The 22,501-nt window shown below is 36.7% G+C and overlaps 3 protein-coding genes across 5 annotated transcripts; 2 read left to right on the forward strand and 1 right to left on the reverse strand.

The window, feature by feature from the left end:
* LOC18780285 (cytochrome P450 CYP736A12) lies at positions 3,261–5,060 on the forward strand. Its single transcript, XM_007213132.2, has 2 exons — positions 3,261–4,133; positions 4,349–5,060. Exons 1-2 carry the CDS (start codon positions 3,264–3,266, stop codon positions 4,961–4,963), a joined length of 1,485 nt encoding a protein of 494 aa, XP_007213194.1. The 5' UTR covers positions 3,261–3,263; the 3' UTR covers positions 4,964–5,060.
* Positions 11,113–15,501, forward strand: LOC18780916 (pentatricopeptide repeat-containing protein At4g39620, chloroplastic). 3 transcript variants are annotated; one of them, XR_002271404.1, is made up of 3 exons: positions 11,113–11,833; positions 12,347–13,602; positions 14,483–15,501. XR_002271404.1 is itself a non-coding variant. In XM_007211959.2 (2 exons), exons 1-2 carry the CDS (start codon positions 11,486–11,488, stop codon positions 13,457–13,459), a joined length of 1,461 nt encoding a protein of 486 aa, XP_007212021.1. In that variant the 5' UTR covers positions 11,113–11,485; the 3' UTR covers positions 13,460–15,501. The 3 variants fall into 3 exon arrangements, 1 of the variants encoding a protein (XP_007212021.1); XR_002271403.1 differs by having other exon boundaries at positions 15,239–15,501; XM_007211959.2 differs by having other exon boundaries at positions 12,347–15,501.
* LOC18778792 (F-box/kelch-repeat protein At3g06240) lies at positions 15,887–22,292 on the reverse strand. Its single transcript, XM_020562329.1, is given in 7 exon segments — positions 15,887–16,570; positions 16,644–16,811; positions 16,965–17,304; positions 20,772–21,056; positions 21,527–21,771; positions 21,773–21,866; positions 21,869–22,292. Coding segments are annotated over 7 exon segments (2,118 nt in total). The 3' UTR covers positions 15,887–16,008.

The following is a 22,501-nucleotide window of genomic DNA, read 5'->3' on the forward strand; positions in this document are numbered from 1 at the left end:
GACGTGGAATCATTTCATTTAACGTCGTTAGGTTTAATATAACCGACGTGGATTTTAATTTTTAAATTATGAATAGAATTTTTTTTCCCGTGACCTTTCAGTTTATTTTTCAATTACAGTGCGTTATAAATAGAGTTTTTTTTCCGGAGGAAATTTAAAACGAAGGAAATTAATATTCTGCAATATGTAAAGTTTCTTTTTTGGATGACAGATTTAAATAAAATAAGAATATAAAAATAACAAATGTGTAAGTCAAGTAGACGAAAAGTTGCTTACATATAAAACCATTTCAAAAAAATAATATGGCGGTTACATATAACTACGACGTATAAATTACAAAATACGACGGTACATTTAACTTCGGACGTGGTAAATAAATACGACAGTAGTTTGTAGGTACCGTCGTAGTAAACTCAAAAATTAAAGTACATAAGTAATAACTCGCGTCATGGTATATTATTTAACACGTCGTTTTTATTAATTTACCGACGTGGATTTCTGTAATATACGTCGATCATACCGACGTTGATTTTACAATTTAAACGGCGGTTTGTTTGTAAGGACCGCCGTTGGTTTTAAAAATTTATTCTATAAATTTGTCGCTTTCATTCATTTTCGGTTTACATTTAAGGTTCCAAGTTCTTCCTCTCTCAGTCTCTCATGTCTCAAAGATAATAATTTGGATGTTTTCTCAAAGAGAAATTGAGCTTACTCGCATCAAATATATGTCCACAAGAAGAAGCTTGTCAACTAACCTTCTCACTTCCTTGATCAAGCCTGATAGGACACTTAGTGCTTCTGAATACTCCTTGCTTTCCATCAAAAGAGATGCAAGCCTGGCCTCCACTCGCTGTCGAAGGAAAGTTCGCTTCTCAGGGAAATCTGAAGATCAGATGTGCCTGATCCTCTGCTTGATTTTCTTGCCTAAGAAGATCCGTCGGATTTATTGTGATAGCCTCTTCCTTTATCCGTAGAGCTTCAGAAGAAGAAGATGGGTTTCAAGAATGCGATAAAGAATAGAAATGGCTTCAGATGGCCTCTAAAGCATGAGCAATTGAATCAGTAGTTTCTGGGAGATATGATGAAGACATTGTCAATGCTTTGAACTACACAAGTCCTGCAGAAAGATATGTTAAAGAAACTGAAACAACGGCGGTTTTCTGTTCTACCGTCGTCTTTTCTCGTCGTCTATATTAAGTTACGATGGCGGTAGATTTATAATTACCGACGTAGATTATTTTGTTAAACGTCGTTAAGTGTACTACAACCGACGTGGATTTTAATTTTAAATTATAAATGGAGTTTTTTTTCCCGTATTCTTTCAGTTTTAGTTTTCAATTCCAAAGCGTGATAAATAGATTTTTCTTTCCCGAGGAAATTTAAAATGAGGGAAATTAATGTTCTAGAATTTGTAAACTAACACGACGCAATATTTGCAAATCTGTGTCATCTGTTAAGATTATGATGTGGAACAGAGTTCCATCTGGTAAGATTTCGTAACCCTTGGGATCTCAGACAAAACTGATTATGTCGGCGGTGTTCTATATAAACCGTCGTGGTTATTTCAATTCTTGTCATTAAGTAGATCTACCGACGTAGGATAAGAAAATCAAAGAAAAAAATTGTTAACAAAAATTCTTATTAAGACGACCGTTAAAATTAAAGGTACGACGTATAAAATGAATAAATACGACGATAAATTTTATTGTACGATTTAAAGATAACGTAGTAGAACTATACGAGAATGACGTCGATATATTTATATTTTCCGTCGTTGTAAATTAATTTAATACGGCGATATTTTGTATTTTAAAGCCGTGGATTTGTTTGTAATTATACGGCGTCTTATACGAAAACCTCGTCGTGTTATTTTATGAGTAAAAACGGCAGTTTTTATTGAAATCGTCGTCTTTACTTTCTACGTCGGTCGATTCATAACTTCTGCCGTTCTTTGTTGGCATTGATTTTACACTGAGGAAATCTGTTTCAAATAGACGTCGGTTGTTTAATTATGTACGTCGTTGTTTTTGAACAGCCATTTGAAACTCCATTTTTTAGTTGTCTAAGGTTGTATTACACGACGGTGTTTTTAGAACCGTCGTCTTTTTATAAACCACGACGGTTTTCACTTAGACCGTCGTTGTTTTCTGGTCGTCTTTTTCACTTTTTGTAGTAGTGAAACCTCTGTTAATATCAAGACATAAATTATTAGATGAGTAGATTACATATTAACCCCCAGGAGGTTTAATGCATTTTGACTTAAATTATGTTCTTAAAAATTTAACATTCGCTTGATCTTTTAATCAACAAAGATGAGGTATTCGAATTTAAGATTTTTGTCAATATTTGAAAAAAGACAAATACCAAGAGTTAGTTTCAGCTTTTTTAGAAAATGCTATTAAGTTAGGACCATCTTGAACAATGATGTTAAGCAACTTTTTGTTATCATGTAATGACATGGGAAAAAAAAAACCTAGAGAGCATGGATGGGTGGTCGCTTTGGCCAACATATGGGTGCAATGATTTGTTATTTGAATAAAAGCGGTAATCTAAGTCCCGGTCCGTCCATTGCCTTATCTTGCCTTATTTCCATCCCAAACATTTAAGTAAATGTCTTGTCTTTTTACTTTAATTTATTTTTATATTACTTCATTTACTTAAGTTTATAATGTAAATAAGGAAGTACATTCTCATTTGAATTCAATTAAAATACTAGAAAATTAAATTCTCAACAAATCAAATATGAAAATTTGGCCCAAAGTCTATGGCGAGACCAATGATCTGCAAGTTAAGTCCTTTTTCCACTAGGCTAAACTCCATTGACTAGGTGCAATGATATATATGCAATGTTTCAGGTTTGCTTTAATTTCTCTTCTTTTTAAAATTTTTTAAAAAGAAAACTCTATCCAACTAATTGATAAAAATAAGAGGTCATCTGAAAGAAAGAGACTATTTTTTGTCCAAGAAGAAAAAAACATATCAGACAGAACCACCGAATGCAATCTCATTGGAGTTATAACGGATATGCCTCCCAATCTATTTTTTAATCTCGACCTGTGACGTGATCACTTACAAGCTTGGAATGATCTCTAAAACCCGACAGCCAGTTGATCAATTCCAATGCTTTTTTTTTCTACAATCTTATTCAATCTGAAAAGCATACAATAATATTTAAAGTCCAGGTAAGGCTGTAACAATAATAGAGATAAATTTCATAAACACTTAGCTCAGCAACAACTTCAGAATTCCAACCCAGAGAGCAAATGGTTTGGATTTGGGCAACAATTGGGTTGCTTGTACTTGTTCATATCCTCCAAGCATGGTGGAAGAACAAGAAGAGGTTACCTCCTGGTCCAAGAGGTTTTCCTGTTTTTGGAAGCCTCCACTTGCTAGGAGACCTCCCTCACCGGGATCTTCATCGATTAGCCCAAAAATACGGCGACATCATGCATATGCGGTTAGGTCTTGTTCCCACCATTGTGGTCTCTTCCCCGCAGGCTGCCGAGCTGTTCCTCAAAACACACGACCTTGTTTTTGCAACTAGGCCACCTCATGAAGGTGCAAAGCATCTCTCTTTTGGGCAAAGGAACTTAAGCTTTGTAGAGTATGGCTCCTATTGGCGCGATATCCGAAAGATGTGCACCCTTGAGTTACTTAGCAACCACAAAATCAATTCCTTCAAGTCTATGAGGAAAGAAGAGGTTGCTCTCTTTATTGAGTCTATCCAAGAGGCTGCCAATAATGGACATGTTGCTATTGATCTAAGTGACAGAGTCTCATCTCTCAGCGTGGATATGAGCTGCCGGATGGTGTTGGGGAAGAAGTACAGGGATGAGGAGCTTGATGAGAGGGGTTTCAAGTCTCTGATCAAAGAGGGTATGCAATTAGCAGCTGCCCCTAACTTGGGTGATTATATCCCTTGTATTGCTCAACTTGACCTCCAAGGGTTCACAAAGCGCATGAAGGCAATTAACAAGGCGTTTGATAACTTTTTTGAGAAGATCATTGATGAGCATCTTCAATCTAAGGATGAATACCGAACTAAGGACTTTGTTGATGTCATGGTGGGCATCATGGGGTCTGCAGAATCTCAATACCGTATCGAACGCTCCAATATCAAAGCCATAATATTGGTAATTATACATGGAACCTAGCTACACATATGCATAGTAGTCAAACAATCTAACATGTTATGGTTTAGAAGATTTTTAATCCAAACCTTGATTAGGTATCTTGTATATATTGTCAGACAATCTAACATGTTATGGTCTAGAAGATTTTTAATCCAAACCTTGATTAGGTATCTTGTATATATAGTTTCATCAAAAAATGGAGAATTGCTTGGCAGGACATGCTCGTGGCTTCGATGGACACATCATCAACAACGATAGAGTGGGTGCTCTCGGAACTCATGAGGCATCCACATGTAATGAAGAAAGTCCGAAAAGAGCTAGAAGATGTAGTGGGCTTGGAGAGAATGGTTGAGGAATCAGATTTGGAGAAATTGGAGTATTTAGACATTGTAGTGAAGGAAACCCTGAGGCTACATCCAGTGGCACCATTGTTGATCCCTCATGCAGCCATTGAAGATTGCACCGTCAATGGCTTCCACATACCAAAAGCCTCGCGCGTTATCATAAACGTATGGTCAATTGGGAGAGACCCAAGTGCTTGGACAGATGCCGAAAAGTTCATACCAGAAAGGTTTGTGGGTAGTAATATTGATGTTAGGGGAAATCACTTTGAGCTTATTCCATTTGGCTCTGGCAGAAGAAGGTGTCCGGGAATTCAATTACGGCTTACCATGGTCCAATTAATGGTGGCACAACTTGTGCACTGTTTTGATTGGGAGCTTCCAAATAGCATGTTGCCAAATGAGTTGGATATGAGTGAGGAGTTTGGTCTTACGGTTCCAAGGGCCAAGCATCTACTGGCTATTCCTTCCTATCGCCTTCACAAATGATCACATAATTTGTGTTTGTAAGACTATATTGTCTAACTTGCAGATTTTAGTATTTTGGACTATGGTTTATGTTTTCTCTATTATATATAAGCATTTTACATTTGTTTTCTTCACCTGACGAAAACGAAGAGAAAAGAAAGAAATCAAATGATGAAATTGTGTTAATCAAGAGAAGATTGACAAGAAGTAGAGCATTAAACAACTTTATTATAATTTGATGCCCGATGCATATACTTGAGCCTTTAAGTAGAACAAAACTAACATCTACACATATCATTTTCAGGCTTTGATCTTTTCCCAGTCATGCATTTTTTTATCTTCTTTCGTTTGGATATGAAACAAGTAAATCCCATCTTCTTTGGCTTTCCATATGCAATGAGCTCCACCACATTCGTATAGAAAATCAAGAGTATCTCTAAACACATCAAAAACAGCATGGTTGTCCAAATACCAGAAATTGCAGAAGTAAAGTGTGCTGCCCCAGAGGTTGACCCGAAATCCCCATTCGTACTCCCCGTTGGGCGGAAGACTACGAAGGCCAAAATCATCGTCTTTGGATTTACATTGGTACTGGAGTTGTTGGTTGTTGAGGTTGTTGACGATGCGCACATAGTCCCTTGTAAGACCTCTGCGGAACCAATATGAAGTACTTGGAGCAAAGGCTGAGGCAAGGAAAAGCACAACGCAGTAAAACTGCCATATTGGTTTTGATGACCCCTTCATTGTTTTTCAATTTCATTCAACGGAGAGTTTGATGGCAGGAACCATTTGCAGTTATCATGCTTTTATAGTGAAAGAATATTTGCTGCTATGGACAAACATTATTGTTTACAAACCGACACGGTGAGTAAAATTCATTAGATAAGGTAATTAATATAAATGGTAGGTATTTATATGGTACATTCTTTTTCCCTTTCTTAAATTTTATACATTCATTTGATTTGCTCAAATGAACTTGAATGGATAGGAGGACTTGAGGAAAAGAACAGAATGTTGATAAGATCAAACTCCTATTGGTATGTTATTAATTCTAAGATGAATCTTAGCAACACAACTTCTGAGAAATTTTTATGCTATTCAACATTATATTCCAACGTGGTGTCACGAATCCAGTAAAATTTTAACACGTCTTATAGGCATTTTTGGTACTTTGATTTTGCTTGAATTTCAATTTCAAACTCTAATTGTGTGTTAATGTACGCACATACCATGGGGCTAGGGTGCAAGTTTAAATGGATCACTCCAATTGATTTTCAATCCAAAAAATTTCACTTTGGGCACATTCCAATCAATTCCGAAAGTTACCCAAAACAAAAAAAGGGAAGTCAAAACTCGAATGGATATTAATTCCAAAATTGGCCGAACTCACTTATGCATGAAAATTCAAATTTTTTAAAAATTAGAGGATATCCTTTTTTCCCCTTCCCCCCTCCACAAGAGGAAGCGGATCTGCTGTCTCCAATTTGGTGTCCCTTTCATGTCCTTTCTTTAAATGTTTGACAAGTGTCCTATCACTTAACCCAAATATAACAATTAACTTAATAAAATAAAAAACTAAAAATTGAAAAACAACTAACAGCAACATTCTTTTGTAAATGGAGGATAGGAGGATTTGTAGAACTTCCTCCTTGTAATTATAATTATAATTAATAAAATAATAATGTTAAAGAAGCCCATTGATATCGATCATAAATACTAAAGAAATCAATTTAATTATATTATTTGATAAATAACTTTGATTTTATTTTATTTTTTGCCTACAAATATCCTTACTAGGCCCAGCATTGAGCCAGTTATTCTTTTGGTCCAGTCACAGTAAAAACCAAAAAGTAAACAATGATAATTATTAAAGAAAAAAAGAGAGAAAGCAATGTTATTATTAGCAACGAAAAATACTTAGTGATAAATCGTGTTACCTATAAGTTAGGAACATAAATTGGAAGACTACCTATAAGTTAAATACAAAAGTGGACAAAATAAAATTGTATGTTACCTATAAAAAAAATGTACATAAAATAATATTACACATTGTCGAAAATATGAATATATATATATACCTATGCAATAGGCATTCAAGTCATAAGGGACAACATTGGAACACAAAATGATTTTAAAAATAAAATAATAAAAAGGTTACATCATAAAATATTTTTAAAAAGGAATGTAATTTTATGTGGCACAAAAGTCAGAAAACTTAGATCAAAGTCACCAAATTTGAGAATTAAACCCAATTTCACAATAGGAATTTGGATCTATATCAACTTTCCTAAAAAAAGGACTTCTTAAATTTAAGTCCAAAATGATTTAGGTGAGTATATATTTGAGTTAGGCTTATTGTATATGTTTCAGTTGGGTAATGTTGGGGAATTTGTATATGTGGCGGATTATTTTGTCCACCCTTCAAGAGGATGTTTTTGCCGTGCCACCAAGAAGTAAAGACATAGGCAAGTCCTATAGTCTACATATGTGTAATGTGAGCGAGTGAGTCTTTGATGCTTAAGTCAGTTTTGATAATAGAATCAATGGGAAAAAGTAAGGTTTCTTGGTAGAAGGAGCAGTTACCTCCTACTGATGGCAGTGATTTGCTATATATATGACTCGTTGATGGCTAGTTTATTGCTGCAAGAGACTATATGAAGAATGTTGATTGGGAATCCAGAGTCCCGTTGATATGCATGTCAATTCAATTAGTCGTTTGACTATAGGGATGTGTGAGATATTTACCTAAAGTGAGTGAGCATAATCTCCTAAATTACTACTGTTGCAGTGAATAAGGAGATTTTGGTGAGCAATATTGATCCATTTAGAGGCGTGGGCCCCAAAGATTAGTCTTAGTGGACTTACCCTGTAAGGCCCAAACATGCCTTGACCTAGGCCTGTTTGGTACTTAAGCATGGGTTAGGCTTGTGGTCTAAGCTTGGGTCATTACCTTGCAAGGCTAACAAAAAGGCCATGTTGGGCTTGTCCAAGGTGCTCGTGTATTCTTGTGGAGCCCATGCTTCTCTTCATTCTGCAGAGGAATCTACCTCTGCCATCCTACATTTATATCATTATGTGATCCTTGAAGTCCAAAGAAAGCATGCTATATCCATAGATATTTTGAAGCCACAACTTCGAGAATCAACGAAGGCTCACGATGGTCTCCACGAGCATACATCCCTTTCTATGCAACCAGACAATTTTTCCATTTCCAATGCATACAATCGATGCTACCAAGCATTCCTGGAAACCCACGAGTCTCACCTTCTGCTAATAACCTAGAAATATCATCATTGTTTGGCCTTCTCAAGTAATTCTCACCAAAAATGTCAATAACCGCTTGAACAAACCTTTTCATTTGTTCAATTGAAGTAGTTTCACTGATCCGCACATAATCATTGACAGCATCAGCTGCAACTCTATAAGCAATCATTCTCATCACAGCAGTGACCTTTTGTAAAGGTGATAAACCAAGACGACCAACTCGATCCCTTTTTTGGGCAAAGTATGAGTCATAATCTTCTATCGCATTTAGGATTCGAAGAAAAAGTGGTCGGCGCCTTCAGAACCTTCTTCAAAATTGAGCTCGAGAGTACTTAGGATTCTCACCAAAATAATAACCTTAGAGTCTTTGGTGCCCTTGTAGTCGTACACTGTTGATATATGCATGACCTTGGACGGCACCACAATGTTTACTTGTTTCTCCTTCCATATATTTCTTGTTCCTTTTGCAAGGCAACCACTTCCAACATTTCTAGTTCTTCGCTAGACTTTGAATCAACAAGATTCCAAAAGTGCTCATTTGTTGAATCAGAAGATGAATCGGGAAAATGATGAGACATGTTGGGGTTCTTTTGTAAAAGAAAAGAAAATTTTTTGGTATAAAAGAAGAATTGTGTTTGAGCATAAGTTCTTTTTTTATATTTTTTATTTATTTATAGCTTTTTGAAGAAAATGAAATGAAAGATGTGTGTTTAAAAAAAAAAAAAAAGTTCAATGGTAGGAAATAAGTTGGAAAGAGAAAGAAGTAAAAGTTTATAACGGTCAAATCATTCAAGATAGAAGAAGAAAAAAATAAATAAAAGTAACAGCCAGTTGTCGTTAAAAAATAATAAAATATTCATTTGACATATGTTCACCCGTTTTGTGTTTGTTCCTGTGATGGAAGGGTAAAGTTCCTCATTGCCTTGAAAACCATTGACTGGTCAACATGTCAACTTTTTTTAGTGTGCGAGCATGCCACTGCTAGCAATAAAACTCCTAGCAGACTTCTTAAAAATGGATAACTTGCACGCCAAGTTATTGGTTTCTAAGCAAGCGATTGTGAATTTGGGTGAGGAATATCTCCCAAGTAAGTTCTTTTCCTGCCTCAGACTGGTGAGGACTTCATAATTTTTCACAGTACAAAATCGGTAGTTCTGGCCAGAATAAATAGTAAGAAAATGAATTGTTTTCAGGCAGAACTGACTTTTATCAAAACTCAACAGTAAAAAATTAACTCTAGAAAGACAAAAAGAAGGCTGGACTTTCATTTCTGCCTAGATAGAAGCTTTTAATCCGGGCTAGACTAGGTATGCCTGTGCTGGATTGGACTGTTCCTGACTTCAACTGCTGAGCTTCAGCTGTAGATCGATACCAAAGTTTGAGTTTGGCAGAGCTTTAATCTATTTCGAGCCCTGTGAGGCTTTTTGAACGGGCAGAATTGCGGCCTCTTCAGTTTGAAAGGGACAGAAGTGGCTGGACTATGAGAATTACTGGGCTGGAACTTCACTGTGGTACGTGTTCTGCTTGATCAGGGCTTTCCATAAATTTATTGAGGTTTTCATATTTGTAAAAACCCAGACTCTGCTTGTTTCGGTTTTTGCTAAACCAAATTTGTAAGGAGAGAAATCTCGTTTTAAATGACTTTTCTCTAAGTCTGAAACTGATTTGCAGTTGGCTTCTTTTGTGGCTCAAATGAGCTTTTGATTGCTTCAATTTGTTTGAAGGTTCTCAAAGATCAAGTGATCATTTTGAGTTTTTGTCTTTGGTTAATTTTTGGTTGTTTGATTTTTTTTGTGTCCTTGTTCTGTTCAACCTCTCTTATATTTATAGAAATGTTGGAATAAGATTTCTAGTCCTTTACAAATGGGCGGCAGATTTTCCTAAAAAGCAAGATCTTCCATTTTTAATACAAAGAAAAAGGGGTTTTATCAATTTTGGCAGATAAGCCCTCAATGGTCAGTTCCTAAGGCAATCACTTCCTTGTTTTTCTTGAAAGAAAGCCTATCCCTTCTTTAATTCTAACTGCTCCTATAGGAGTTCAGAAAAACTGTCTTGATGGTTGGTTTCGATCTTCCAGATGAACTACTCCTTGCCTCCTACTTATCTCTTTAGAAAATATAGCCTACTTATCCCTTGGAAATGGTACCTGCTGTGGAGCAGAATTTTTCTGAATATAGAAAAAGGTTTTTGATCTTCTTTTGCCTGGAAAGGCTGGAGACTTTTGCCTGTTTGAGACCTGCCTTCATTAATTCTTTATCACCTCAGTTGAAATTGCTGACTTTTCAAAGCCAGGAAGTCACGTGGGTTCGCCTCTGTTTTGGGTTTTCTTCTTTTTCATTTGATCATTTCACGTGGGTTGATAGGTCCTGGGCTAGGCTGGGCTGGGCGTGCAGGTTTTTGGCCCAATCATAAGGAGAGTGCTGGTGGCTGCCCAAAATTGATATGAGCTTTTTGATATTTGGACTGGGTGTGCCAAATTAGGCACAAACAACATCTTGCTTTTGAGATGTCAAAAGTAACGGCTGAACCTCCAGCCTTTATTCCACATCAGCTTTGACAATTCAGTTGGAGTAATGTGAGATATTATTTCTAACTGTTACTATGTGGCACTTTTGACACTTCGGTTATAAATGCTCTTAGTAGGTTTGTGTCAAACAATAATATCGGCATACCGAACAACCCGAATTGAAATTTTTAACTGATCCAATTGATTAAAGAACTTAACTATACCTCTTATTAAAAAATACCAAAGAAACTAATTTAATTATGTTATTTGATAAATAACTTTCATGTTTTTTTTAGCTTTTTTCTACGAAAGATCCTTAGGTCCATCCTATTTTTTTGCTCATTTACTAAGGACAAGTAAGGGCATAATTTTATTGAGTTGTCTCAAAATTATATTTTACATGAACGAAACCGGATGCACTTAAAACTGGAAAACAATTTTGACCCACTTCAATTTTGACCCACTTTTTCACCGTGGCGCTGTCCCATATGCCTTTGGTCCAGCATTGAGCCACTTAAAAGTAAAAACCAAAAAGTAAATAATAATTATTGAAAAAAGAGTTAAAAACGAGAAGAAAATCGCATCTCTCCCTCTTCCGTCTCATCCGCTTTCTCACAGACCTCATCTCTCTCCCTCTCTCTGCTAATTTGAGCTCTCATTCATTCTCTCTGAAACCTTCAAGTCAAAACCCAAGCTGCCCAGGTTGCTCCACCATGTTCTTCCCTTAAAACCTCCTGCTCTCCCTTTAAATTCAGACCCACCCAGAACCCATAATGCCCTTAAGTCTCTCACCGAACTCTCTCCATCCCTCCACATTGGCATTTGCTCAAATTTTTTCACAAAACTCCAACCTTACACAGCCATGGCTTCCACACGTGCTTCTTCGGAAGCGACCCGTGACCCGAATTTCCTGCGTTTCGACCCGACCCAAAAGAAAACCGGGAACGAAGACCGAGGACCCGGATGTCCGTGAGGTGGTTCGTATGCTCATGAGGAGCTTCAGTGACAAAGAGCCCTTGTTGAAGACACTCAACAAGTACGTTAGGATTGTTAGAACTGAGCATTGCTTTCTGCTTTTTGAAGAGCTTGGGAAGAGTGACGAGTGGCTTCAGTGCTTAGAGGTCAGCTCTTTTTTCAATCTCTGCATTTTTAGCATTTGGGTCTTTGAAATTGTTGAAATTTTTGTTGTGGTGTTTGTGGTCGTTGATATACTTTATGATTGAGCTTATTTGGTTTGGTTTGCGGAGCCCAATAATCGTTGAAAGGTTGATTGAACGATGTTATTTTCGTATATAGTCGTTGTGCATGTTACAATATATAGGGAATAGAACGGCATGTGTTTATATTGTAGAAATTAGGCATTTTTAAGTATAGTTTTTCACATGTTAAATCTGGGCAATGACATAAATTTTATGGGTTTTAAGAAATAGCTCATGGTTGCATGAAGCTTGACTATGATTTTACGAGTTTGGAGGAGAAAAATATATGTATATCTGGACAATTTAGTTAAGTTTCAGTGAACTTGATGATATACAGCTAATTTGAACTAAGACGTGTCAGTTACAATTTGAGCATTTTCTAGCAGCGATTATGATTGGATGAAAGGTAACTTCACTTACATAACCCACACTCAGGTGTTCAGATGGATGCAAAAGCAGCGCTGGTATGTTGCTGATAATGGCGTCTATTCGAAACTGATTTCGGTTATGGGAAAGAAAGGCCAAACTCGGATGGCCATGTGGCTTTTCTCTGAGATGCGTAATAGTGGGTGTCGGCCTGATACTTCTGTTTACAATGCACTCATCTCAGCCCACCTCAACAGCAAGGACAAAGCAAAGGCTTTGGACAAAGCTCTCAGATACTTTGACAAGATGAAGGGGATGGAACGGTGCCAACCCAACATTGTGACATATAATATTCTTTTGAGAGCTTTTGCACAATCTCGAAATGTAGAGAAAGTTAACTCTTTGTTTAAGGATCTTGATGAGAGCATTGCTTCCCCTGACATCTACACGTATAATGGTGTAATGGATGCATATGGGAAAAATGGGAATATCAGAGAAATGGAATCTGTTCTTTCTCACATGAAAAGTAATCAGTGCAAGCCTGACATCATCACCTTCAATTTGCTGATTGATTCATATGGGAAGAAACAACAATTTGATAAGATGGAACAGGTATTTAAGAGCTTAGTTCGTTCCAAGGAGAAACCAACACTTCCTACATTTAATTCAATGATCATAAATTACGGTAAGGCTAGGCTTAAGGAGAAAGCAGAAGATGTGTTCAAGAAGATGATTGACATGAAATACACACCGAGCTTCATAACCTATGAGAGCCTTATCATGATGTATGGGTTCTGTGATAGTGTTTCAAAAGCTAGGGAGGTATTTGACAGGTTGGCTGACTCTGGAAAGGAGCTAAAAGTGTCAACGCTTAATGCGATGCTTGATGTCTACTGCATGAATGGTTTGCCCGTGGAAGCTGATAAGCTTTTTGTGAACGGAAATAGTATTGGGGTGCGCCCAAATGTATCAACATATAAACTTCTTTATAAGGCGTACACTAAAGCCAACATGAAGGAGCTTCTAGAGAAACTGCTGAAGTGCATGGACAAAGATGGTATTGTCCCTAATAAGAGGTTCTTTCTAGAGGCTCTGGGAGCATTTTTCTCTTCACCAGGGAGTCCAGGGTCCGTGACTGCGACCACTGGTTTGAGCAGGCCACAGGATGGAACAAAAACTTAGGTAGATATGGTTAATAACTTGGTTTGCATATTCTTCTGATTTTTCTTCTGTTAGACTCAGGTTCCAAGCAAAGTTAGAATATAAACAGAGTTTCTGTTTCCAGCATCAGATAACTGTGGCACGCGGAATTACATATTTATATAGTAAGTGGTTTTTCTATGATTTAGTCTTTTTAACACCATTCGTTTTTGCTTATGGTAAACTTTTAATTTGTATCTACAATATGTTTGTTTGTGGGGTTTTATTTATTTATTGCTTTATGTCTTCAGTTATATTAAGTTTCTTATTTGCAGAGTTTCCCTGTTGTCATCTTAATTGACCCTTGTAATTCTTTTGTTTCGGTTTAAAGTAAATATCTTACTGAAATCCCAGACTATTTCACTAATCAATACTGCATGTGATCAGAACCCTAAAAGTACATAAATGATTTTTTCTTTTGGTTGAAAAAATCTGGTTATTGGTGGAAAAAACGTGATTTAGAAAAACCTAGAGTGTTAAGGACAATGTTATTGATGAAGTTCATCTTTCAGAATCAGAGCTGACAATAGAACAGTTGTGCAGGAAAGAAATTCAAAATCAAAAGAAGGGAAAGGAAATTAAAATGTCATGATGGATACAATTCAGAATTACTTAGTAGAAGGTCAAGGTCTAGAAATTACCAAGTATGCAGGTTAGAGAATGGCTGTGCTTATAATGAAAAGCCCTAGCTACTATAGTGGGAATGCTTAGTCGCATATGAGTCATATGATATCTTTCTATCAGTTATTTCTAGGCGTAGAGTCCAAATTTGGTTTATCCACAAAAGTGAATTCAACTTACAGCTGGAGTAATTGTTTTGATTTTTTATTTAAAACTTTTTATTTACTTGACTTCTTATATGCTCAAAAGTAAACAGTAGATGATTACTGTGTCTTCGCATAAGTGAAATTTGTTCTTGCCGAGGTAAGTTGCACCTTCTTGTCTACAATGCAAATAAATATCTCCTCATTTAATTTCTAATCTAGAAATCTTTATTTGATCTAGGATCTCATTCCATTGACAGTAAATGATACACTGTAATAGTTAGTGAGTCTCTCTCTCTACCTTGCGGCAAGCACAGCGACCTTCATCTTCTTCTCAAAAAATAAGGGCTGCCTTCATTTTTTTCCCCACTTTTCAGTTTAGATATATGCTTTTTTCTATAGTTTGTAGTGTTTGCTTAACAGTTCATGAATGCTGTGTCATGACATATAGAATGTCTGTTGGAGAATGCAGAGCTGCCTGTGCCAGAGTATATTCTCTCGTGCAATGTTATTTCTGAATTCTGATAAAACTGTTTGCACTCAAGTTGTTGCTCAACACACGCATCTAATTTTATTGAATTATTGTATACAAAAAACTGACACAATTTTTTTTTTCTTCTCATCCTCTCATCTCTTCCCATCCCCTTCCACCCTTCTCCTCCTCCACCATTTTCCCCATCTCCCAGCCATGGCTGTCCATAGCCCAGGAGGGCCCCTCTAAACCCAGAGGCAACTCTGGTGGCTACATGGCCCCTGGCCGTGGTTATTATTATTGTTTTGGTCAACATGGTTGTTATTATTATTATTATTGAACACAATCTACATTAACTATTTAAAAATTGAAACAATTGACACCATAGTAGGGATGAAAGATCGCATCATTTTGATTTCATGTTCTTTCCTGCTTGTCAGTTTTACATAAATGTTTAATTTTTTCCATACTGGATACTATTTTTTCACAATTGATAAATGTCCGTAACACATAACATGACTGCAGGAGAATGCGAAGCCACATGTAAACGACTTATAAGAACTGAAGCCAAGTCTTGTAGAAATTTATTAGAAAGAGTAGCAACCTTTTTCTCCGGAAAGTTTTGGTTTTTATTATGTAGTTCATTCTTTTCTGTTCTTAACAATGTAACTGGTGATGACACTCGTCTATGGCCAGGGTGCTTATCTGTGTAAACCCCGATTGTTACATTGAGTATACTGTGTATTCTTTGGTAACTTCTCAAATAAATTACTAGGCATTTGGCATAATGCAGAGCTTTGCAGTTTAAGAGCCGTAGCATTTTGGTGTAATCTCAATTGATGGCCTCCCTCGCTCGATTTATCTGCCATTCCTGTTATATACTATTTCAACAAGTGTCTTGCCTAGTGTCTTGGTTGTTTGGTGATAAATGTCGGGCCATGGTGTCTTATGGCCACATTTGGTGGGTGGGACTAGACTTTGACTATTTCAATTAAAATGAGCAACAATTACAAGTCCCATATAGAGGAGTGGGAATCATAAGGACTAACTTAGACTTAACTCCAGTCTAGTCCAAGCCAAGCCACTTAACGAGGCATTAGTTCCTTTTTATGCGAAAATGCAAAATCATCACTAAAATAAAAATAACAAACATTAAAATCATCCCCAAGGAAATTGAATACGAAGAAAATAGTAGAGATAAATGACAATTCCATGTTTTGGAGCCATAGATACAGATGAAGTGAGTTCATCTTCTTAACATCTTCCTCTATATCCTACGTACTTAAACATTGTCCTCAGTCAACATTATTATTCAGGTAAACAAGGCTCTCCAAGTAAATCCCAACTTCTTTAACTTCAGGTAATCCGGAGATCGAAATATTCCGAAATCTTGGACCATTTGAATTGCACAAAAGCAATCGGTCCCTGAACACCAAGAGATCATGACTTTTCTTCCAGAAACCTGAGTGTCGTAATGCAGAATATGGGATGGGGCTCCTTATTTTAGTCCAAGACTCCCTCACGCCATATTCTTTCATGATCCAAAACTCATTGTGCATTCCTCCATCAGCACCACTATGTATTAAACATAAGCAATCTCTGAAGGCCCCAACAATATAATCTCTCGTATCAATAGAAGCAAGTGGTAGTGGAATTTCTCGGACATTCTCCTCCGCTAAATTGAAAGATATAATCACCGATGACCGATGTTCAACTCCAACTCTGTCCATCAACAACCAATGAAGGGCTCCATTCAGAAGTACCCCTTTCTGCATGCGGTCAAATTTGTAGGGATATCGCCTTTGAATCATTCGCCAAGAGCCAGTTTTCAACGTGTAGACACTGACATAGTTCCACCTTCCAAATATGACAACATTACGACCTTGTAATCACCAGAGGAGTGATCAAAACCAAGCAGCTGGAATAATACCTTTTTCCGACATCTAGTATCTCTGCAAGTTTCTTGGATTCTCTTGTTGCGGGGTTAACCAGATAGAAACCGCCGTTATGTAACATGCACAACAATAAGCCATTGGAGTGAAACAACAAGAAAACCCAATAACTTGGCAGTTTACAAATATGGTGGAGATCAGTGGCACTAGTACATCATCATCAGCATGAATTTTATCAATATGGTTATCGTTATCTTTACAAAGATAATTATCAACTACTGCAGTCTGCATCATTATTATTATTGAGAAATTCATTATTATTACTGAGAAATTCATCGAGGTTTAAAGAGTAAAGTAACCTGGTTGAGAGGTCAGTAAATATAAGCCTTCGTCTTTGGTTGAAAATATCCTCATTCTCAATAGCTTTGTTAAGGTGAATCTTGACGAAATCAGGGTCGGCCATTAAAGAACGCCACGACTTTGATACACACCTGAAGCGGCATAATAACTTCACTGGTAGCCTGGAAAGATTCTCAAGTATGATGTCGGATGTAAAGTCAGGGTCACCCATTAGCAGGAGGTGGAACACGGAAGAAGGTGGGGGTTGAGGGTTGGGGAGCTTGGCGTTAGGGTTTGAGGTAGTGAGGTTGAGAGAACAAGAAATTTTGTGGTTTTTGAGGGGGAATGTTGGAGCTTGGGCTAGGTCGATTAAAAAAATTCAGTGTGCCTGGGCCGAAACGGCATCATTTTGCCCGGGCATTGAAAAAAAATAAACAAAGCATCCCGAGGAGAAGGTGGATCCGCTTCCAAAGGGTCGTTTCAGGGACCTCTCAGCCATTTTTTGGCTTACAAAAGGTCAAGTGACCCCATTAATCCCACAGTGAATCCGCTTCAAGTTTCTTTGCCTACGCATCTTTGGCAAAAAGAAAACTGTGCTTAAATCTTTATACCCCAAAGTCCAAACCCTAATAACCCTTTTTAAGGACTAAACATAAAAGAAAATTGTATTTTCGGATCCTTTGTCCCACATTGACTAGAGTTGCATAGAGGTCATGTTAAATATTGGGCCATGTTATTGATGAAGTTCATCTTCAGAACTGAAAATAGAACAGTTGTGCTTATAAATTACCAATTATACAGGTTAGAGCATGGATGTGCTTAAATCTGTAGCCAACTTAGTGGGAATGCTTAGTCCCATATGAGTCATATAATATATTTCTGTCAGTTCTTTCTATGCCTGGAGGCCAAATTTGGTTTATCCACAAAAGAGTATTCAATTTACTCTTTATATGCTCAAAAGTAAAGAGTAGACAATTACTGCACCTTCGTATAAGTGAAATTTGTTCTTGCTAAGTTGCACCTTCTTGTCTACACTGGTAACAACAAATAAATATCTCCTCATTTAATTTATAATCTAGAAATCTTAATTTGGTGTAAGATTTTTTTTCATTAACAGTGACCCTCTCTCTCTCTCTCTTGGATAGTGGCGGTTCCAAGATTCGAAAGTCAGGGCAAAGAGAGAGACAAACAATATGATGTCGCATAGCCAAAAAAGAAAAAGAGAAGATATGGAACCACCTGGATGGGCAACATGAGTGTAGATCTTGCTTTTAATTTTTTTAAATTTTGGGCTGAGCTTATAACATATGTATGTTTTGTTTTTGAAAAAATTTGGGTTGGGCTAGGAGGTTCTGTACACATGACATGCTATATTATAAACCCAGCCCAAAATTAAAAAAATTAATGAAAAGGACTATTAAATCGCAAGGCAGTTGACATTATACAGAACGGTTTGATTTAGTTATTTTTGACTAAAAAAACCCAAAGAAACCAAACCAATTTAAACCAAATTTGGAAGGTTTGGTTCAACAGCTAATATTGTTACAATTCAAAGATCAATAACTTAAAATTTTATCCAACTTCAAGTTTAACATCCTTATCTAGTTCTTAGACTTGTAAAATAAAATAAATATATAAGTACACGATCTAGTTTAATATATATACTAGCCTCTCAGCACGCGCTTCCGGCAATGTCACATCCCGAAATCGGCTCCGCCGTAGCACGATATTGTCCGCTTTGGGCCCCCCTCTCTACCCTCACGGTTTTTGTTTCTGAGAACTCACGAGCAACTTCCCAGTGGGTCACCCATCCTGGGATTGCTCTAGCCCCCAAGTCGCTTAACTTCGGAGTTCCTACAACTCCGAAGCTAGTGAGCTCCCAAAAGGCCTCGTGCTAGATGGATGCGGGTGTGCACATATAAAGCACATCACCCCTCTCCGTTGGTTGATGTGGGATCTTACAGGCAATATATAAGTACATGTTTGCGAGAGGCTTTTTTTTTTTTAAATTAAAATTTATTTTAGAATTAAAAAAATAATGGGTAGTTGTGTTCCATAAAAATAGGATCCATTATCTTATTTTTCTTTTAATTTTAATTTTTTTCAATATGAAAAAGTGTGAATTTACCATATTATCCTCATTTAATTAATAATTTCAATTCTTAATGTTTACATTAACCAATGTAAGAAGCTATCTGCATTTAAGTTGTAAACATAAGTAACAAACATGAAAATTTGTCCCCAAAGAAATTAAATAAGAAGAAAAATGGCAGACAATCTGATAAGTGTTTTATTTCCTATATTTTTATACCTTTATATATAGGTTTTGTAGGGAAAGTTAATTAAAAAGAGTATTATAACTTTACTTGCCTTATTTTCAGCTATTCTGCGCTCTTGGAAGGATTTCAACTGAAATTTGAACTTTTCGAATGAATTTTAGTGCAAGGCCAATTGTAGAAGAAAGCTAAGACATTGAAGATCATTGTATCAAAGTTTCATAATTTTCTACTAAGCCAAATGCTCCAGACCTGCAAGTGAAGACAGCCTAAGTTGAAATCCCGTTAGAACTGCACTGCTGTGGAAGATTGAAGATTTGAATAGCTTTCCGATTTTTCCTAGTGGCGTGTAATATATGCTTGGAAAGCTTAGAGATAAAGCTACGTTTCTCATATTTTTTCAGAAATTTCTAGGAAGTGGAACCACCCCAAAACGTGCATGCAAGTTAGCTGACGTGTTTCCTAGTTAAAGAAGGATTCTTTCCTAGTTTGTTTCCTTAATTGTTTGAGATTTTGTTTTGCTTTAGGAAAGTTTTTCTAGACCTTTTTAGAGTAGGGTTTAGTTATTTTACACTATATAAGGTCACCCTAAGGATCTCTTCAGTGCATCATCTTTTCCATCATCCCCCATATACAACTTTAATACACCCACAAATATATCAGAGAGAGAGCCAAGAATTTGCTGTCGTTGTGTTGCTGTGGAGAATCCAGAGATCAAGTCCATCTGCCAAATCGGTTTTATGACAACAATTCTCTTGTTTATCTTTTCTTTTGTCATAAAATAATTTTCCTTGCTAGGGCTACGATGTAGCCTAACCATGAATACTTAATTTTTATAGTTATATTAATTAATTTCTGATTATTATCCCATATCGAGTATTTGTTACTATTCTTAATTAATGATTTAAATATCTAGCTAATATTTAATTGATGATCCAAGCGGAGACCGAGAGGAGATGTTTGGTGTTTGCTTATTGTAACAAATACCATGACTTGAATGAGTGCCCGAGAGGGACTAACATGACTCATGCAGTTTTCTTTTAGGTTCTCATAGAACTTAATGGGTTCTTAGTTTTCTAAATCCGTTGCTCGAGAGAGAATGGGTTGTTAATTGAGAATACTTTTGTTTGAGGCCGAGAGGGGATATCGAATGAATTAGGAGAAACCAACTGTCAACATGGATAGTAATTAGGGTTAATTGGCTATAGGAATTAAGTAGAATTGGTTATGGTGAAATCGGATGCTCTAGTGTCTCATCAACTTGATTTTCCAACATTAATTAAATTGTTATTTTTCATAATTGTTTTAGCTTACTTAAATTAATTAATCTTCTTAATCAACTGTTCAAATAAATTCTAAATTAATCATAATTGATAGTTAATAGGAAATTACAGTCTTCGTGGGAATGACACTCTACTTATTTCTATATTACTTGTACGAATTGTGCGCTGGCAATAATTTCACAACACAATCCCATGTTTTAGAGCAATGGGTATAGATTCATCTTCTTAACGTCCTCCTCTATAGTCTATATCCTATCTACCTAATTATTAGGCGAAACAAGGCTCTCCAAGTAAATCCCAACTTCATTAACTTTGGGTAATCCGGAGATTGAAAGATTCCGAAATCTTTCATCATTACAATTGCACAAAACCAATCGGTCCCTGAAATCCAAGAGATCATGACTTTTCTTCCAGAAACCAGAGTGTCGTAATATATAATATGGGATGGAGATCCTTACTTTAGTCCAAGACACCCTCACGCCATATTCTTTCATGATCCAAAACTCATTGTGCATTGTTACACATAAGCAATCTCTAAAGGCCCCAACAAGCACTGGCGGACCCAAGAATTTTTTAGTAGAGGTGCAAATTTGAACGGCTAAAAACTCTGAATTGAACATCTAAGGTTTTTTACCTAGATTGACCTTAGGTTCCTTCATTCATTCATATCATATATGAAAAACCTGTTTTATGTAAAAATATTGACTAAATATGAAAAATGGTTTTTTTGCAAGAATAATTTTCTCAAGATAATTTTTGGCGGTTTTTATTCCTTACACATCAAATAAGAAAACTTGATTTTACGGGATTTTATTATAAAGTATATATTGACTTAATGAGCCATCATTTTTAGCCTAAATCGTATTTTGCACTAAGACCGATTTTTCATATTTTGATTTGGTGGGAATTTGATTTTCTAGTATTTTTATTTGAATTTAAATGGGGAATACTTCCTTATGTACATTATAAACTTAAGTAAATGTCTTTGGCAATAGGAGGTCACCTCCTTGCTAGATCCGCCACGGCCAACAAGATAATCTTTAGCATCAATAGAAGCAAGAGGTAGTGGAATTTCTTGGACATTCTCCTCTGCTAAATCGAAAGATATAATCAACGATCGATGTTCAACTACAACTCTATCCAACAACCAATGAAGGCCTCCGCATGAGGTCACATTTGTAGGGATATTGTAGGGATATCGCGTTTGAATCTTTCGCCAAGAGCCAGTTTTCAATGTGTAGACACTGAACATAATTCCACCTTCCAATGACCTTGTAATCACCAGAGGAGTGATCAAATCCAAAACCAAAGAGGTCGAAATAATACGCTTCTCTTGTTGCAGGGTTAACCAGATATAAATCCGGTAATATAACTGGTACAACAACAAGCCATTGGAGTGAAACACCAAGAAAGCCCAATTATTTGGCAGTTCACTAAAAACATAGTCGAGCTCAGTGGCTACGACATCATCGTTATCGTCAATGTTAATGATAAGGTTATCATATTCTTTATCAAGATAATTATCAATTGCATCATTATGATTGAGAAATTCATCGAGGTCCAAAGAGAAAAGTGACCTGTGTGACTCATCAGTAAATATAAGCCTTCGTCTTTGGTTGAAAATATCCTTGCTCTCAATAGCTTTGTTAAGTTGCCTCTTGACAAAATCAGGGTCGGCGATTAAGGAAAGCCATGACTTTGATACACACCTGAAGCGGCATAGTGACTTCACTGGTAGCCTTGAAAGAATCTCAGGTATGATGTCGGATGGAAAGTTAGGGTTACCCATTAGCTGCCTCAAGGGGTCGTGCTGTAAAAGTTCCGAAAAGTGGCGGCACAGACGGTGATGGATGGCGGCAGAACAACGGCGGCGGCAGCACTGCCTGAGCGAGGAAGCACGTGGGGATTGGGGAGGTTAGGGTTTTGGGGGGTTTTGTGGGGAGAATGTTGGGCTGGGCTTGGTGGGGAAAGGCTGAAAAAATTGTTTGTGTGTATTTT

This window comes from Prunus persica, chromosome G4 (genome assembly GCF_000346465.2).
Source record: "Prunus persica cultivar Lovell chromosome G4, Prunus_persica_NCBIv2, whole genome shotgun sequence".
Taxonomy (NCBI): Eukaryota; Viridiplantae; Streptophyta; class Magnoliopsida; order Rosales; family Rosaceae; genus Prunus; species Prunus persica.

Excerpts from the sequence above, each read along its gene's own strand:
- LOC18780285 (XM_007213132.2), top strand. The coding sequence starts at position 3,264 with ATGGTTTGGATTTGGGCAACAATTGGGTTGCTTGTACTTGTTCATATC. Across the intron at positions 4,134-4,348 it reads ATATCAAAGCCATAATATTG|GACATGCTCGTGGCTTCGAT; the intron begins GTAATTATACAT and ends ATTGCTTGGCAG.
- LOC18780916 (XM_007211959.2), top strand. The coding sequence starts at position 11,486 with ATGCCCTTAAGTCTCTCACCGAACTCTCTCCATCCCTCCACATTGGCA. Across the intron at positions 11,834-12,346 it reads AGTGGCTTCAGTGCTTAGAG|GTGTTCAGATGGATGCAAAA; the intron begins GTCAGCTCTTTT and ends ACCCACACTCAG.